The 19447-nt window shown below is 37.3% G+C and overlaps 2 protein-coding genes across 3 annotated transcripts in view; both read right to left on the bottom strand.

Annotated features, from left to right (window-relative positions):
* Positions 1-12083: 12083 nt before the first annotated feature.
* LOC127516844 (coiled-coil domain-containing protein 106-like) lies at positions 12084-13822 on the bottom strand (the record flags this gene model as incomplete). The annotated part of the gene is made up of 2 exons (XM_051901795.1): positions 12084-13143; positions 13603-13822. Coding segments are annotated over 2 exons (534 nt in total), but the record flags the coding sequence as incomplete, so codon positions are not given.
* Positions 13823-15212: 1390 nt separating this feature from the next.
* The window catches only part of LOC127516272 (E3 SUMO-protein ligase ZBED1-like), a 31910-nt gene continuing 27675 nt past the window's right edge, over positions 15213-19447 (bottom strand). The window contains exons 2-3 of one of the 2 annotated variants that reach the window (XM_051900739.1): positions 18766-18848; positions 15213-17896 (exon numbers count right to left, since the gene is read on the bottom strand). In XM_051900739.1, the coding sequence (XP_051756699.1) occupies positions 15470-17017 (1548 nt within the window). In that variant the 5' untranslated portion in view covers positions 17018-17896; positions 18766-18848 and the 3' untranslated portion in view covers positions 15213-15469. Of the gene's footprint in view, positions 18849-19447 lie in introns of both variants that reach the window. The other variant, XM_051900740.1, reaches the window with a different exon arrangement.

Raw genomic sequence — 19447 nt, 5'->3', positions numbered from 1 at the left:
CTGAATGTGACCTTGCCTCTGTTTGTTATCTTATGCTAGTTAGCTTAGCATTCTAATTGGTTGTTTTGTAAAAAATTCTTCTGTTCCAGATATTGAGTGTTTCCTAGAATGATCTAAACTAAAATGAATAAATATAACATGTGCTGCATTTTTGTAAAAACATCTTCATTGTGAGATCATTCCCACATGAACTACTGAATTTTGGCAGGTGTGTGTAAGTGTCTGCCCAGTGGTGCAACGAATTGAGTGTCATTCACCAGATCCATAGACTGTGGGTTCGAGTCCCATGTGGGGCAACTTTTAAATTGTTTGTAATGTGTCATTTCAATTCCTTTATTATCCCAATAAGTATTGTACTAGTCTTTCTTCTTCTGATTAGAGTTAAATCTATTTTTGTTCATTCTGTGTTCATTTTCATCTCAGCTTCTGGTCTTTTTTTTTTTTCTCTTCCTGCTCCGCACTGCGCTACAACCAAGACATTTTTCTTATTATTTCTTATTTCTTATTCTGTTCATTTTGAGTTCATTCTCACCTCTACTTCTAAACCACCTTTTTTCATGTAGATTCAATTTCTGCTGTTTTTGATCTTAGGGTTCTGCACTGCGCTACAACCCAAACATTTTTCTCATTATTTCTTATTTAATTTTTCTCATTATTTCTTATTTTCAATGCCTTCGGTGCTTGGCCCCCAATTGCTGCTTGCAGCTATATTTATTATTATTATTATTATTATTATTATTATTATTATATTGTTTATTTGCTCTATAACAAGGAAATTGGCCTAAAAATAAAAATATCTAGCCATTTTAAATTAGAGGTAACCACTGCATTTTAATCACAATCCAAACAAAGATGCTACATACGTTGCATAAGCAGTTGTTTTTGAATTGAATTAGATTTAATTTCAAGATTTAAAGCAGAAACAGAACGGTCTGACTTTATCTTTGTGAATAACAGAAAAATAAATACAAAAATACAGTACAAAGAATGGAGAAATGTAATGTACAAAGAAGGAGGTGTTGCTGTAATTTATAGTATTATCTTCAGTATTACTCAGAAGTCTTTCAAATATAATTTGTTCGAAGTGATGGTGCTTTATGTAACATTATGTAGTGTACATGATAAATCCCATTTGACATTTGTGCTGTCTACTGTATAAAAGCCACCAGGGCACCATACAGACTTTATGAAAAGAATTTGCTTATTTTCTATCAAAGTTAGTACTGGCTGCAGATAAAGTCCTAATTGTTGTTGATTTTAATATCCATGTAGATAATGAAAGACACCTTGGGATTGGCATTTACAGACATTTTAATCTCTATTGGAGTTAGACAACATGTGTCAAGACCGACTCATTGTCGTAATCATACTTTAGATCTAATATTGTCACATGTAATCAAAATTGATGCCATTGAAATTCTGCAGCAGAGCGATTACATCTCAAATCATTATCTAGTCTGCTTTATAAATAATCTTTCTGATCAGTTTCATCTCCTTAGCATACCAGATAGCTTAGAAGAACTCGATGTTGCAAGAGAAATTATTGACTTCCTTTTCTCCAGCACATTAGATACAGTTGCTCCTTGGTGCTTAAAGAAGATTGAGGAAATTGTTCAACGCCGTGGTAGAACGAGCACACTCGGGCCCTTAAGAGAGCAGCCCAGAATATTGGAGTGCAGCTGGAAGAAAACAAAACTAGAGGTTTTTCGCATCTCGTGGAAAGAAAGCATTTTTGCGCACAGAAAGGCTTTAAAAACTGCTAGATCTGCTTATTTTTCAACTCTCTTAGAAGAAAACAAACACAATCCTAGGTATTTATTTGATACAGTGGCTAAATTAACGAGAAATAAAGCTTCCACTTCTGACGTTTCCAAACAGCACAGCAGTAATGACTTTGTGAACTTCTTAACTTGGAAGATTGATAATATTAAAGATAAAATTATAACCATTCAACCGTCTACAGTATCACATCAGAAAAATTCCATTCATTCATTGCTATAGGAGAGGAAGAATTGTCTAAACTCGTTAAATCATCAAAGTCAACAACGTGTATGTTAGATTCTATACCAACTAAGCTATTGAAAGAGATGCTTTCAGAGGTCATAGATCCTCTTCTTAATATCATTAATTAATCTTTGTCACTAGGATACATACCGAAAACTTTTAACCTGGCTATTTAAACCTCTAGTTAAAAAAAACACAACTTGATCCTAGAGAATTAGTCAATTACAGGCCGATCTCGAATCTACCTATTCTGTCAAAAATACTAGAAAAGTTATCTGTAAATTAAATATATTGTTTGCTCATTGAAGGAAATAAACAGTATGAATCATAAAAAAAAAAAAAAGGCAGTATCATCACAACTATGTTCCTTTTTAGAAAGAAAAGGTATCTGCGAGGATTTCCAGTCAGGATTTTCATCATACCATAGTACTGAGACTGCTCTCATTAGAGTTACAGTTTGTTGCAGTAAACAAAGAGTTGTCATACCGATCACAAGTTCAGTGTGGAGTACTGCAAGGCTTAGTACTAGGACCGTTGCTTTTCACCCTGTACATTCTACCCTTGGGAGATATCATTAGGAAGCATGGCATTAGTTTTCACTGTTACGCTGATGATATTCAGCTCTATATTTCTTCGTGCCCTGACGAAACTTTCCAATTCCCAAAATTAATGGAATGCATAGCTGATATAAAAAATTGGATGACTAGTAATTTCCTACAACTAAATTCAGAAAAAAATGAGATTTTCTGTTATAATTATTAACCCTCTACCGCACGCTTTATGATAAATTTATAGAAAAAAATATTTGACTCTTTTTCTTTTCTTAAAATGGCTTAACTTGAAGTGCTGTAAAAAAAAAAATTGGAAAAATATATTATTTTAAGGTACTTTATTATATGTTGCCATATGGCAACAAAGTACAATAGTGGAAATAACTGTATAAGTGTATAAGTGTAAGTGTATATAGTTAATATTTTTCCTCAGAAATGTTGTTTGTATTGAATCAATTGGTGCTATTATAAGCTTTAGCAGTAATTATAAACAACACCTTATACGTATTTTCCAGCATCGTGTGATTTTATTTATTCCATTCTCTTTTGCTGGATAATGCTTTATATTCTTCGAATTTCATTACGTTTTTCATGAATATTACTTAGATTGCAAATTTAGACAGTTAAAAAAAAATATAATACTGTTCATCATGTATCATAAAACATTGACATAAAACCAAAAACATTGCAGTTCATGAAAATTCAACATTACGCAATCTTATTAGAGGAAGGTTATGAACATGAACCCCCCATAATCCTTGAAACCTCACCTTTTTCTGTACGAAACTTCAAAAAGCATTTTTTTAAGAGGTGAGGCACAGGTACACATCACATTTGGTGCACTTCACCCTAACAATACACTTACAGCCACTTGCACCTGCCTTTTTGAGACACCATGGTAGGCCAGTGGTAGGTCTGGGCCAGTAGTACTGGCTATGGTGGCAGTGGGCAGGCAGGTCTCCAATGTTGATTTAATCCATAATATAAATGCCATGACAGTCCTTAACATACGACTAATCAACATTATATCACTAGCATTAATGTTGTTATTGTTACAGCTTAACAGACTGCAGCTGACCTTTGCTAGCTAGCTAACCTATTACAATAATGTCATTCCATTATTGCACAGTGTTGCCATATGGCAACACAGACATTTTATCGATTTACCAAAAACTATTTTCATAAAAACTTTTTTGAGTGGTGAATATGTCATCATAACTTACCTGAGATGATGTTACCAATTTTTTTGTGAATGTGACATGGGCGGGTCCTTGTTTGTTACTGACGTTTTAGTTTGCTTTCAACAACTACCGACAAGAGACAGCAGTCTGTCAGAAATCACGCCACAGAAAAAAATTGCATGTCATGTGATTTAACCAAAGCACATCATTGGCTAAACTAAGGTCTTCTCTTACCAACAAAAAAATGAGAATGTTCTCTTCAAGAGACAGTGGCAAGGAAATGAACGCAAAGAGTATGTTGCCATATGGCAACACCATGCGGTAGAGGGTTAATAATTATTAATTAATAATTCTAATTATTGGACCAAAAACCTCTGCACGTAATAACTTAGAATACTGGGTGTGCTCTTTGATACCAATCTTTCATTTGAAAGCCACATTTCTAGCATCTGTAAAACCACATTCTTCCATCTTAAAAATATATCTAAACTACGACATATGCTCTCGATGACAAATGCTGAACAGTTAGTTCATGCGTTCATGACCTCAAGGATAGATTATTGTAATGCTCTACTCTGTGGTTGCCCTGCATGCTTAATAAACAAACTACAGCTGGTCCAAAATGCAGCAGCTAGAGTTCTTACTAGAACCATGAAGTATGACCATATTAGCCCGGTTCTGTCAACACTGCATTGGCTCCATATTAAACATCGTATAGATTTGATTCCCCAGGACTTGAGCGAGCTCTTAACACATTACAGTCCTTCACATCTATTGCGATCTCAGCATTCTGGCCAGTTGATAATACCTAGAATATCAAGATCAACCGCAGGTGGTAGATCCTTTTCCATTTGGCACCTAAACTTTGGAGCAGTCTTTCTAGCATTGTTCGGGAAGCAGACACACTCTGAATTCTAGATTAAAAACGCATATCTTTAACCTGGCATACACATAACACATTATCAAGTTATATTTTTACATCCATTAAAGGATTGTTAGGCTGCATAAATTAGGTCAGCCAGAACCGGCAACAACTGTTGTACTCATTACATCATAAGAAGAATGGCATCTACGCTAATATTAGTCTCTCTGTTTATACTGAGGTGTACCGTAGTCAGCCGGATCTGGGCCGTATCCAGATCACATGGAGGACCTGCGCCTAGACACGACCACAATGCATACCTGAAATGTCAGCAAAGATTGTGTCAATTATCCCCTGTGAAGGCCTCATCGACACGACAGCCAGTGGCACAGATCCTCAACAAAACCATTTCCATACCAGCGTGATGAATCCGATCTTCAACCAGATGGAACTAGATTAAATATTTTGACTGTTCTGATCCCAATCTGACTTTTGACCTGTAACACTGCCTGAATCATAATCATGCACTGTTCATTGTTGGCCAGAGGAGAACTGGCCCTCCGACTGAGCCTGGTTTCTCCCAAGGTTTTTTTCTCCATTTTTGTTAGCTGATGGGAGTTTGGGTTCCTTGCCGCTGTTGCCTCTGGCTTGCTTAGTTGGGAACACTTGACATTCAACTTGATATTCAACAATGTTTTTGATCTGACACCATTCTATGCGAATTGAACTGAGCTGGACAATGACATCACTGTTTTCTACAGAGCTGCTGTATAGATAAATGAACTAAATTAATAACTAAGGATTTTTACAATGGAATGAATCAATACTGATCTTACTTAAGCTGGAAAATGACACCATTTTCATTTGCAGTCAAAATTATTTTCCTGTTATCACTGTAAAGCTGCTTTGACACAATCTGCATTGTAAAAAGCACTATATAAATAAAGGTCACTTGACTTGACTTTAGTGGTTAAACGGATCGTTGTTGATCTGTGATCCATACAGACCAAGCCCCACGGTTCGGGACGCATGTGATTCACGGATCAATTGCAAGTTTAACCGCAATATAGTGAAAGGTTATCATTTGCACGTGTTTTGTCTTGCTAGTTTACACATTAAATAGATATAAAACCATTCCAGCGCTAGAAGAGGCAAAAGAGGATTTAATTCGGTATCGCACGCCACGCTGTTATCGGTGCACACAGATGCATATACATTCAAGGCTCGCGCGCACACACAGAGAGAGAGAGGTGCATTTCAGATAGCACACAAACTCCAAATTGATTTCTCTTTCGCGTCCTCAATGCACTTGGATGGACACATACACATATTATGTCAGTCAAAATACCCCTTCTCAGCAAGTATTCTCGTAAACACATTCGGTTATGTCTTAATTGAACGAGGTGAGAATTCGGATGTGTATCTATCGGATATGTGCGTGCAGGGGGTCTTACTTTTAAAGTGACAGCAACCTATAAATACCTGCTGTTGTCTGTCATGTAAAACAACATTTTAACAAAGATTAATCTATATTAAATTTATACAGTGAACAGTGTCATTTTACATTTAATTATCACATTTCTGTACATGAAAATTAATACTACAGTTAGACCTTATACTTAATTTGTAACTTTATGTTGTATTTATATATGCTTGTAATTGGTGTACAGTATTTGTTCTTTTTACAGTCTGTTCACTTGCCTTTAATAATATATTAGTTAGGCCAGTAGTTTCTGCTGTGGTATCGAAGTAGTTAAAGTAGGCTAAGTAATAAATGCAAAGTTACCCCCCACACCCCAGTTTATTTTTTTTCTTACTATTACCTGAGACTGACATTAAAATTGTCTTTGCAGGTTCTGTGATTTGGCTCTATTTATTAATTTTTTAATTTTATTTTTTCATCTTATACCACACATACTGAAATTAAATGAAAGCATGCTTTTGGTGCATAAGATTGGTGCACAAACAACAGCTCAGGGAGGTCAAAAAGCACACGAAGAGAAGTGTTAGGATTACACAACATCAGCAATGACAGACATTCGCATTAAGTCTAGATTAAATTTCTCAGAGCACTGTGGAGTTTGCACAAAAAATAGTATATAATTTGCTCTAGAATTTTTATAGAGGTTGTCTGAGAAAAAAACACAGACATGGCAGATTAGGATGATATTCTGCACTCATTTGAAATTGACTTATGACATTCTATGACATGAAAGTCATCTCAATTTAAACGATCTCATGGATGTGGCTGTTGTGGTTTGTGATCATGGGAGCATCAGCTGCTGCAGTAAATGTGGTGTGAATTTGACATAGTCCTTTTATGTTTAACTGTTTTAAATGCCCATTGCCCGGCGTGCACAGTTGCCCTGAAGCTACCGGGGTGGCGGTGCCTCCGGGCTTTGGCCCGTCATCGCTGCTTGCAGCTATATTTAGGGCCCGAGCACCGATGGTGTGAGGACCCTATTGGAATTGCTCCGTTTATCAGGGCCTGAGCACCGATGGTGTGAGGACCCTATTGGAATTGCTCCGTTTATTATTATTCCGCTTCTTTAGGGCCCAAGCCACTAAGGCGCAGGGGCCTATTGTTTTCCTAAGGATTATTATTATTATTTTATTTTTTTTCAACCTTCCAGGGCTTTTTGGGGGCCTTAACGTGCTCAAAAACTCTTGAAAATTGGCACACACATTGGAATCTGCGGCCACTGCGGAAGTGTGTCACTTTCAACTTGCTTTGAGGTCACCCTCTTATTTTTACCCGATTTGCTTCAAACTTTATCAGAATAATGTCAAAACATGGCAGATGTAGACCTTTGAAAAGAATTGTGATATCTGAAACACCATTACCATGGCAACGCATCAATCTTTAATATTCGTTTTGGAAGCTTTTGAGACTCTTAACATGCTTCAAATTGCATGAAACTCAATACACACATCAGAGATGTCAACCAGTAGACATGGGCAAAACCGTAGAAACAGGCGGGGAGCTGGGCCTCTATAGCGCCACCTTTTGACAAAAGTGGAGGGGTTAGTTTAACCTACAGTCACCAAACTCGGTACACATATTGGTCTCATTAAGCCGGACAACTTTCTAATTTACAGTCATTAGCTCAGATATTTTGGTTTGAATGTGGATTTTTTGAATAAACAGGCTCTGAATTTTAAACTACTACTTCTAGGGGGTTTATTCGATTCAGACCAAACATTTTTTACCATGGTGCTAAGACATTGAAGATGTTAAATTGAGAACGGATAATGGATATCTCGAAAGTTGTTGCCATTATAATAGATTGAAGTAATGTCAAAAAAGGGAAATGGAATGACTCATATTTTCTATAAAAAAACACTATACACAATTAATTTATATATAGAATAATACAAATGTTTGAAATAAACACATTTTATTCTTTTTTTTTTTCAATTCAAAAAGTATGTGTGAGTTAAAAATAGGCAGATTAATTATATCTGATTGAAAAATGGATAAATGTCATACATAGAGTAACAACTAGAGAGCAGCATATACCTATTTTTAAACAGGGTTGGATAAAGCAAGCAAAAGAGCAATAGTTTAGATACATGGAACAATGATTTCTTTTTTATTTTACACTGTATGTGCAGGTATATTTAAACATTTATCAAAACAATTTTGTGTTTTTGTGTCACAATTTAGATGTTTTTTTTTGTTTGTTTAAAATGATCTTCTCAGTCTGTCTCTGTCTCTCTCTCTGTCCTCCCACTCCCCCTCCCCCTTGCTCCCTCAGTCTCACTCATTATCTGTGTGTGTGTGTGTGTGTGTGTGTGTGTGTCAGTTTTACACCCTTGATCAGTTCTTTAACCCTTTTCTTGCAGACTCACTGTCCTTCAGAGTTTAGTGCCAACCCTAATCAAACACACCTGAAGCAGCTAATCAAGCCAGTTTATTTGTAGGCCACTGACAATATAGTATTATATTATTAGTTTGATAATTAAGTTAATTAAAATATAAAAACACACTGCAAATGATAACTTCACACTCATTTAAAATTGAACTATGACACTATATCTGTTACGTACACAGAAGGGGACAGCGACACAGGAATGCAGGTTAGGGCTGGGCGATATGGCTGAAAACTGTATCATGATATCAGTGTTTCATATCGGTCGATATCGATAATTATTGATATTTTTTATGACCCATTTAAAATAAGGACCAGGTGAAAAATATATTACATTTAAACATTTTTATTTTAAACTTAACCTTCCTCTGATCATAATCCCCTCAGTTATTAAGACAGAAATGTCAACAACCATGGAAAACTCAAATAATTAAAATGTTGTGCGGTGTTGCAGCTACAGATGTTGCTGGTTGAATACGGCTGTGCTCCAAAGGGTGAGCACGGCTAAGGTGGTACATCAAGTTCGTGCTATTACCAGTCTTGGCGGGGACGACGGTCTTGCATAATTTGCAGACGACATTGGTCTGACTACGGTCAGACTTATAATATCCAAAAAACTGCCATACTGGCGAGCTGACTTTTCCTCTTTTATTTACAATTTCCTTGCTCGCTGCGGCACTCATTTTCTGCTTATCAGTCGCCGGTTACTGAAGAGGAATCCAGCAGACTAGCACGAGACAACGATATGGCGCAACCAAACTGATACTGTTACATGATTGGCTGTTAACGTGTCACTCCCTACGTTGCTAGGTTACCAGAAAGCGAGTGCCTTTGTTAATGCAACCAAACTTGCTTCGCAACCTCTGTTTTCTTCCGACGAAGAATAAAAAATATCGAACGTTTTATCGAACACATTTTTTTATTGATATCGATCACGTGTCTATCGCGATACATATCGTTATCGTTTTATCACCCAGCCCTAACGCAGGTATTAAAGTTTATTGAGCGACCAGAATATGACAGAGTGCAGGTGAGTGAAGACAGGGTAACACGTTGACTGGTGTAGCTGATAAACTGATACTTGTCTTGGTTTTGCAGGATGGGCAGACGGATGGCAGACTTGAAGCTTGAGCAGACACAGATGAACTCACAGGAGACGAGGAGACAACGAGGAGTCGAGGGAACACAGGAGACAGGTAAGTATCTTCAGAGGAGTCCTTAAGGTAAGCAGACTGGTGAGTACCAAGTGCAAACGAGACCGGACAGTGACTGAGTGAGAGCGTGGGCCTTTTGTGCTGCTGGTGATGAGGGTGTTGATGAGCTGCAGGTGTGAGTGATTAGTATTCTGGTGATGACGTGTGCTGTGTCTGTGAGAGTGTAGAGACTGGCGTGTCTGTGACAATATCACTATTTGGACAGGACTACTTTTCTAAATGACACAAGTTACAATTCTTATTACCCGACAACTGTGATTTCATGTATTGATTCAGACAAGACTAGAATTTTTTTTTTCTTTTTTACAAAGGAGAGTGTGTGTTTTGTAGACATGGGCGTTACAGAAGTTCATGTGCTGTGTTTGCGAGCATCATGTACGACGCATATGTTTTTAAATTAATTATTTATTGATACAATTCTAATTTATTCAAAACCCATATTTACATAAATTTCACATGATTTTATAAAAGTGGCTGTTTATAAAAAAACTTGTATAAGTGAGCAGAAAAATCTAGACACGTACCTTACTCTTACCTGAGACAGATATTAAAATCATCTTCGCAAGTTCCGTGATTTGGCTCTATTTATTAATTTTATAATATTTTTATTTTTACATCAAATACCACCCATACTGAAATTAAATGAAAGCATGATTTTGGTGCATAAGATTGGTGCGCAAACAACAGCTCAGGGAGGTCAAAAAACACATGGAGAAATGTTAGGGTAATATAACATCAGCAATCACAGAAATTCACATTACACTGGATTAGATTTATCAGAGTACTGTTGAGTTTGCGCAAATAACAGTAGGTAGTTTGCTCTGGAATTTTTATAGTGGTTGTCTGAGAAAAACACAAACATGACAGATTAGGATGGTGGTTTGTGATCATAGAGGCACCAGCTGCTGCAGTAAATGTGGTCTGAATTTGACATAGACCTTTTATGTTTAACCGTTTTAAATGCCTATTGCCCACCGTGCACAGTTGCCCTGAAGCCACCGGGGTGGCGGTGCCACCGGGCTTGGGCCCGCCATCGCTGCTTGCAGCTATATTCTTCTTCTCCTAAATGAATCAGATTTTTGAGGGCCTAAACATGCTTGAAAACTCATGAAACTTTGCACACGCATCGGAAGTGGTGAAAATTTACGTCTGTTATGGGTCTCAGAATTAGGCATGGCAAAATGGCTCGATAGCGCCACCTACAAAATTTCAACGAAGTGCCCCTCGCACCACATTTCACGTACAGGTATGAAATTCGGTAAACATATGTAACAGCCCAATCCCTACAAAAAAGTCTCCTGGTGCAAAATCTGAAAACCAACAGGAAGTGAGATATTTTGGATTTTGTCTGCAAAATTTTTGCACTTTTTGCCATTTCCAGACGTTGTACTTTAACGAACTCCTCCTAGAGCTTTAATCAGATCAATGTCATATTTAGTCAGTCTAATCTAAAGGCCTTTGCGATGTTATATTGCGAAGATCTAGAGTTTTCGCTGAAGGGCGTGTCCGTGGCGGCCTGACAAATTTCAATGTTTCGCCATAAAACAGGAAGTTGTTTTAACTCGGGTATACAATGTCCGATCTGCCCCAAACTTCACGTTTTATTAGAGTCCTGGCCTGAAGACATCTACATGACAATATTCAGTTACAGTCATAGCGCCACCTGCGGGCAACAGGAAATGACATGTTTTACACTGTGATTAACTCCTCATAGAGATTTAACCAGAACCACATCATATATGGTTAGTCTAATCTTAATACCTTAGCGATGTTAAATTGCAAAGATCTTGCATTTTCATTGAAGGGCGTGTCCGTGGCGGCCTGACAAAATCTGATATTTTGCCATGAAGGAGGAAGCTGTTGTTACTCAGGCATACAGTGTCCAAACTTCACATGTGTGATAAGAGTCCTGATTTAAAGACATCGATATGCCAATATTCAGATAGGGTCCCACTTTATATTAAGTGTCCCTTATACCTGTGAACTTACATGGTAACTAGATGTGTACGTAGCATGTAACAACAGTGTAAGTACACATTGGTACATAGTATCTACAGCTCTAATACTGGTGTAACTACACACATGTAACAACCAACTGAATAGAATGTGTAAGTACAAATGTGTAACAGGACATTGGTAACAACACTTTTTTCACTTCAGAAAGTACACATGTGTAACAAGAATTATGTAACTACATTTTGTAACAACAATATGTACTAGCACAAGTTTTTACTCTTCCACACGGAGTCTTCAATACTGCAGTTACCAGTTTGGAACAGCCTGAAAATTTATGGAAATCATGATGATTCCTATGTACATACCATGTATTTGTGAACACTGAATTAGAAGGTTTCACCTTGTGATACCAGTGTACTTACATGGTAAATCCTCAGGAACTGTCCACTCAATATAAAGTGTAAAATGGTCAACTTACTGTGTAATATGTAAAACCTAATTCTCTGTGCAACACTTTAATTACAGTGTACTTACATGGTAATTCCTCAGGAACTGTCCACTTAATATAAAGTGTAAAATGGACACAATTTACTGTGTAATATGTAAAACCTAATTCTCTGTGCAACACTTTAATCACAGTGTACTTACATGGTAACTCCTCAGGAACTGTCCACTTAATATAAAGTGTAATTGTTAGGGTCATTGTTGTGTGCCATTAGTGTCCTTACATGATAATTTCATAGGAACTTTAACCTTACATTGTGAAATGTTACATGTTAATTAAAGAGAAAAGAATGCAGTACAGATAAACAATGTTTATTAACACATTACACTCAACAGTGTAACAGATTCTAAAGTAAAACTTTAGAAGTATACCTGCAGCTGGGTTACCGCTAAAACAGCATAGGGGCCTTTAGACTGCCTAAAATAAAAATAAAAAACAAAAATAGAAAAACTCTGCTATTGTGAATCTAAATATGCTTTTAACATACTGACATTGTTGGAAATTAAATATATTATACATTATCAAATAATAAAAAAAAAAGCTTGTATAACTAAATTGTATGTCATCAACCAAAATTGGGAACTCAATGTGAATTACATCCAACGTGAACTGACGTGAATAACAAAATTTACCTTAAACCAACATCTAAACATGAAATAAGCAGCTTGGAGGTTTTGTGTCTCTCTATCTCAACTTGTATGTTACTGGTAATAGTTTACGCTCTTTTTTGGCATTTTCTATGGCAGATCTGATGTCTGCTGTCAGTGACTGCAGGCACCGCTTTGCAAAGTCGAAGAGTTTCTCCTCCTTGGCTCTGAACTTCGGGATGTTTCGGTAAAACTCTGGATCAATAAGCTGTATTTCAGCCACAACAGCTGTTAATGCGAGTGTATTTCGGTCAACCCCAACTTTGGTGCATGCCTTACTGATGCTCCCTTCTTTGTTGAAGGCACGAAAAACTTTATTGTACCGCTTCAGTACATCGTCTGGGGCTGTTGCTGTAGAAAGATCAAAGATCTTAGACAAAAAACAAAACAAAAAACAAACAAACTCCCCCCAAAAAACAAGACTTGTATCAAATAGATCAAATTTTCAAATGCACAGACCACTCAAACATCAAATATTGTTATTGGTGCTTGTAACACTAGAGGCACCAGGAACTACTCTTGAACGGCTAGCAAAAATGTTTGTATTTCTCAGACATTTTCAAAATGTATTAGTGTCCGAAATAAGATATAATGAATATAAAAAAGAAAGAAACAGTTTTGCTTCCAAAGCCACTGCCTTCTATTTACACTTCAACTCAATAAATGCATCTACACTAGAGGTCAACCGATATGTTATTTTTTTGGGACGATACCAGTAGCACTTTTAGTCAAGCAGACCAATAACCAATATATATTGAATAAGTACACATCAACAGAATTATAAGATACAAAAACAGGATATGTGCTTACCACGTGAGCTGTGTTTGGCAGATTTTGACCTGCTAGCACTCTTTGTCTTCTTTTTATGTCCTCTTTTCCTCTTCCGAGGAATGTCGCTATCAGGTGACTCTGAAGAGGAGGAAGAAATCAGGGACTCTTCATCAGTGTCACTGGTGCTGCATTCAGTGCTCGTGTCCAAGATTTTCTTTACTTGCTTTTTTGCACCTCTGTCTAAGGAAACAATAACACATTTAGTTACATAAAAAGATACACAGATTTAGGGTGGCCACACACTAGATGATTTTTAAATCTTAACTGATTTTAAAACCATGGGAGACCACAGACATGAATACAGTTTCAACCAATTTTTAGCCTTATAATCCCCTGAATGCGCACACTAGACGATTCGCCCAGACCACGAGGCCACACACTTGTTGACTGTAGGAACGATTTTACAGTGACATGAGATTACAGAGACTCAAACATGAAAGAAAAGGAAGAGAAGGAAAACAAATGGAGAACAATTGATTTTGTCAGCTGGCTCTCCTGGCATGCATTTTGTTTCACAGTAAAAATTTGGTATAAAAAAGAATATGAATAAGAAAAGAAAAGAATATATCTTTCTCAGTACTCTGCTTTCGTGACATATTTGTGGCTGCCAAGTTTCAGCTATAGAAGCACGCAACATCCGGTATTAACTGGGCCATGAACATCAGCTTGTCTTTTTCTGCCAAGGAGGAAGTCTCATTATCTTGTCCTTAAAAACAATGTAAGATCATCACCAGGATTTTTTTTGTATATATATATATATATATATATATAGGGGTGTAACGATACACCAATGGCACGGTTCGGTTCGGTTTACGATTTTGGAGCCACGGTTCGGTCCGGTTCGGTTCGGTTTGCTGTGGGGGTAGGGTTCATGTCATTTTATCAGAAATGCTAAGGAACAATAGATTCACTTAATAATAACAACAAAAATAACTTGACTTTTTCTTTATTAACTTTGGCTTCACATTTTTAGTGCAGTCAGCATACCTGAGTAAACAAAAATGAAATAAATACTTCCAATGTAGACTAGTCAGAATAAAACATTTATCTCTTTAGCTTAACTTTAGCTTTATTCAGCTTAACAGAGTAAACTAAAATTAAATAAATAACTCCAAGACTAGTCAAAAATAAACACTGGCTTGTCTACTCTAAGAAACATTTGGAATGTTCAATTAAGTTTTAAGTTCTTTTTCAAAAACACCATCATGTCCACATTCTCAGGTGAGAGGCTTGCTCTCTGTGCTGTAACAATGTCCCCTGCTGTAGAGAACACCCTCTCACTGGGAACAGATGTTGCTGGGACTCCTAGGTAGCATTTAGCCAACTTGGCTACATGAGGAAACTGGCTCTCGTTGTCCTTCCACCATGCAAGTGGATTTGACTCCACTGGAAGAGTTGGCACTTGCCTATAACGCTCAACCTCTTCTTTCACCATTTGATATAGAGACTTGGGTGCAGGAGTGCCCGGCTCCACTGGAAATAACTTTCCAAACAGTTCAGAGATTGGTGCCTTTTTGGCCGGAGGATCATCACTGCTGGATGCCACATCTAACTGCTCCTCTGAGACCAAGGGCTAACAAGTACAAAGCCACAAAATAGTTTCAAGTCAATATTGCTAATTGCAATTTATATCAGATGCATAGAAATACCAAAAACAAACATAGTGATTCTCATTTCTGATTTCATTTAGATAGAATGAAGATAGATTTCTGTTTAAATTGAATGAAAAAAATATACATATATATACTGTGTTTGTAAAGTGGTTTTCACAGTACATATTCACTAGTAATATGCATTGCAGCTTTGTGTGAAACTAAATAGTATAGGTAAAATTTAATTTATTAAATTAAGTTTGGATTAAAACAATAATAATAAAAAATACCTGCTGGGGATGGTATTCCAGAATCTTCTCCATCAGGCTATTAAAGAGGTTGCTGCGCATGGTTTCATCCAGAAAGGGCAGAGATTTAAAACGTGGGTCAAGTGCAGTGCTCATATGAAGAAACTGCACAAGTATTGAGTCAGATTCTGGGTATCTGTTGATTAAGTCGGACACAATGGCAGATTTGACATCTTTAACAACTGTTGTATTGGTGTCACTCACTTTCATAGATTCCAGGATGGTGTGTTTCAGTGGCATTATCATTGATACGGTTGGCAGCTGTTCTGTGCTTAGCAGAGTTGTGACCATTTTCAGGGCTTTAAGAACCTGAATGATGTCCTCAGCTAATTTTATATCTTCATCAGATAGAGTAACAATGTCCTTAATGTTCCTCTTAATACTCCTGTCTGTAAGTGCAGAGAAAACAGCAGCCTGCTGTTCAAGGTAGCGCTCAAGCATGTCATAGCTGGAGTTCCACCTGGTGGGAACATCCTGAATTAGCTTGTGTGGAGGCAGATGGAGCATCTCTTGTTTGTCCTTCAGCACTGCTGCAGCAGTAGTGCTACGATGGAAAAAGGTGACCACCTTTCGCACTCTGCCTAAAAGCTGTGACATCTGGTTAACTCCCATTCCCTTCTGTGATGCCAGATTAACTATGTGCGCAAAACATCGTATATTTGGTGAAAAACCGGCTGCTTCAACTGCATTAACAATGTTTTTAGCGTTATCTGTTGTCACAGGAATAGTGGCATTTTCTCTGTCGATTTTCCACTCTGCTACAGCTGCCTGTAGTATTTCTGACAGATGATCACTTGTGTGGCTTTCATAGACAGCGCGTGTCTGCAGAACCGGATTGTTAATTACCCAGTTGTCCGTAATGCAGTGCGCCGTGATCGTCATGAAAGACTGAGTTGCACGTGAGGTCCACCCGTCCGTAGTTAAAGCAATGAATTTAGCATTGCTCAGGTCTTCCACTAGTTTGGCTTTTACTTCGCTGTAAAGGTGAGGCAGCACATTCTGACTGAAATGCGGTCGGCTCGGTAATTGGTATCTGGGCTCCAACACACTTAGCAAATGCGTGAATCCGTCATTCTCAACAACGGAAAACGGCTGCATATCTAGTGCCATGAAAACACCTATTGCCTTTGTAATTGTTTGAGCACGGTCAGAGTTAGCTTGTAGCTTCATTCTGAAGGCAGTGGGAAGAGTTTCCTGCTTTTGAGGCTTCTTACGTGTGCCGCTAATATCAATGTTGGGGTGATGTCTCCGGAGATGCGCTTGCATATTAGACGTGTTTCCTGTCATATAAGTAAGTTTTGTGAAACAGTTACGACAGATTGTGTGTGCTTTGTCTACGACACGAATTCCATTCCTGTACTCCACTGAAAAACCAAAATGTTCCCACACAATAGACTTAAATGTGTCCGGGGGATCTGCAATCTCAGGCGGAGCAGCCATCCTGCGTACACAGTAGTAACCGAGTGTGACGCTCACTCCCAAGTCACGTGGCATGACATGCACAAACCAGTAACTTTGGAATATAATATTTAGAACAGCATTTAAAAAGCTCTTATTAGTCGTTACTAATACAATTTAATCAAATGTATGCAAAGAAAATTTTGTTTAAATTAATAGATTAGTTAGTTAGCGATAAGTGACAACCTCAACAATGGGCAGCAGGAGGCGTGAGAGTACCACGGTACGCCACGAGAGTTCCGCGATTCGTATCGTGGGTGGTGTATCGCGATCTTTCGGTTCGGTTTGTGATATCGTTACACCCCTAATATATATATATATATGAACAAGTAATAGAAGAGCAGCTGTATCACAGCTTTTCATATGGTCAAACAGTAAAACACTTTCTTCTAGTTTAAACTTTATGTACCACAATACAATGGATTTCACTTGTGTAATAAGGGTGGCATCAGTGCTAGACCAAGTATTTATATCCCATATATGCTCAGTGGAACAAGAGTGTGATTGGCTGTTGTAGTTTTGGTTAAAGGGTTGCAAATGAAAATGTGCTTGCACAAAATGAAGGTTGCTCCCTAACATGCTAACTTTTTTTTTAATAGGTCAGTGAAAGCTTCAGAATTCTTGTCATGGTGAGTTTTTAGTATATCACCCAACCCTAGAACACAGGACACAGAAATTTTCACATGATTTGAAACAAGTTAGCTTCTCATGTCAATCACGGTAACCAAGAGGAGACTACATGTGGCTCACGTGACCATGATCTAAAATTCAAAATACATACAACCTGTTTAATTTCCCAGTAAGTAAATACAAACTCACCTGGTTCTGGAGTTCCCACTGCAACAACAGAAAGGTCATTGTCGCTGTCTTTTCCATGGTGTTCTTCATCTATATGCTGGGCCACATCAGCTTGGTCTGTAAAAACATAAAAGGAAATGGTTAATGTTCCTGTCTGACAAATGAAGCCAAACTACAGCAACATTGAAGCAGGGACATTCTAAAACACTTATTGTGAAAAGGCTTAACCTGGCTCAGTGTTCCAAAAATATGATCAATTATCATCAAATTTCTCTCTGACATTTTCTTTCATTAACACTTTCACCAGTCAAAAAAATCTAAATTGAAGTATGGACTTAACCTAAGCATTTTTTTCCTCCACTGAGGCCCATTATGAGGAAAAAGTTTAATTTGGCGTAATACACCAAAAGTATATCAAAGATCACCATATTGCTTCACACATCTCTTATTATGAGGTCTCACTCATCTTAAAAATTCAAACTAAATTGATCTGTGGTCAAATTTGCTAATCACTGATTGCTGTTTTGGGGCATTAAGCCATTTTAAGCTTTTTCACCCCTTGCAAGAAATCAACCATTGTTTTATTATAGTAAAAGTGTTTTTTTTTTTTTTTTGTAGGTTTTTTTTGCATATTGACTACTATTTGTATAACCATGATTTTACTACAAATACCATGGCTATACAATAGTGTAGCAAAACCATGGTTAATTTGTGGTTACCATGGTTTAACTGTAGTAATCATGTTTTTTTTTTTTTTTTTTTTTTTTTTTTTTGTAGTAGTAAAACCATGGTTCATTTTCATAAAGGACGTTAAGCATTTTACAATGACCTTTGCAGTACCTGGCTATATTACACAAAAAGTGGACTGATATCTAACGTTTGCTAGTCAATATTGCATAGTAGATACTGGCTAGCTAACAGAATCATCATGATAAATAAGTAGTAAAGCTAACATAAGCTGACATGTTAACTAACGTTAGAGTTACCTTCGTTCAAGAGGTCCATGGCGTCAGGTTCGCTGCGTTGGGGGCAGTTCCTCTTCACAGAAAATCCTTTTTTTCGTGGCATACTGAAGAAAATGTTGCTTTAAAAGAATATATATATATATATATATATATATATATATATATGTATGTATGTATGTATGAACGGAGAAGCAAGCTAACGGTAACTGTTTCCTGTCAAAAAATTACCCTGAGTCCTGACAGGGATGAAGTTGGCGGTTCAGGCAGCAGGCCAATCAAAGCTTACGTAACGTCATGGGACAACTGTCACGTTACAGGCAGCCAGTTACCAACAAGGCGCCAAGATTTCAAATAGAACAACATGCATCATTCTGTTTTACATTAGCAGTATCTAGATTGCTATGTATTCAAGGCAATTAAATAAGTTAATACGTCTTTGCAGCGGTGGAAAACATAAGAAATTAATGATCAAATGGCTACAGAAGAAAGGCTTGCTTTGCAAAGCACCACCTTGTCGCCACTGTGGAAAAAAGATGAGAATTAAAGCCCACAATGGACGTGATGGTTACATATGGTAAGTAACATTAGGCACCCAATTTAACTCACTGTTTGGATAGGTAACCTTAACGCAATTTTAGGCAGCATGCTTTTTGCACTGTTATCTCAGGACATGTCGAAGAAACACGCATCGCAGGATTACACT

The sequence above is a fragment of the Ctenopharyngodon idella genome, chromosome 7 (genome assembly GCF_019924925.1).
Source record: "Ctenopharyngodon idella isolate HZGC_01 chromosome 7, HZGC01, whole genome shotgun sequence".
Taxonomy (NCBI): Eukaryota; Metazoa; Chordata; class Actinopteri; order Cypriniformes; family Xenocyprididae; genus Ctenopharyngodon; species Ctenopharyngodon idella.
This window is presented reverse-complemented; position numbering and strand designations above follow the sequence as displayed.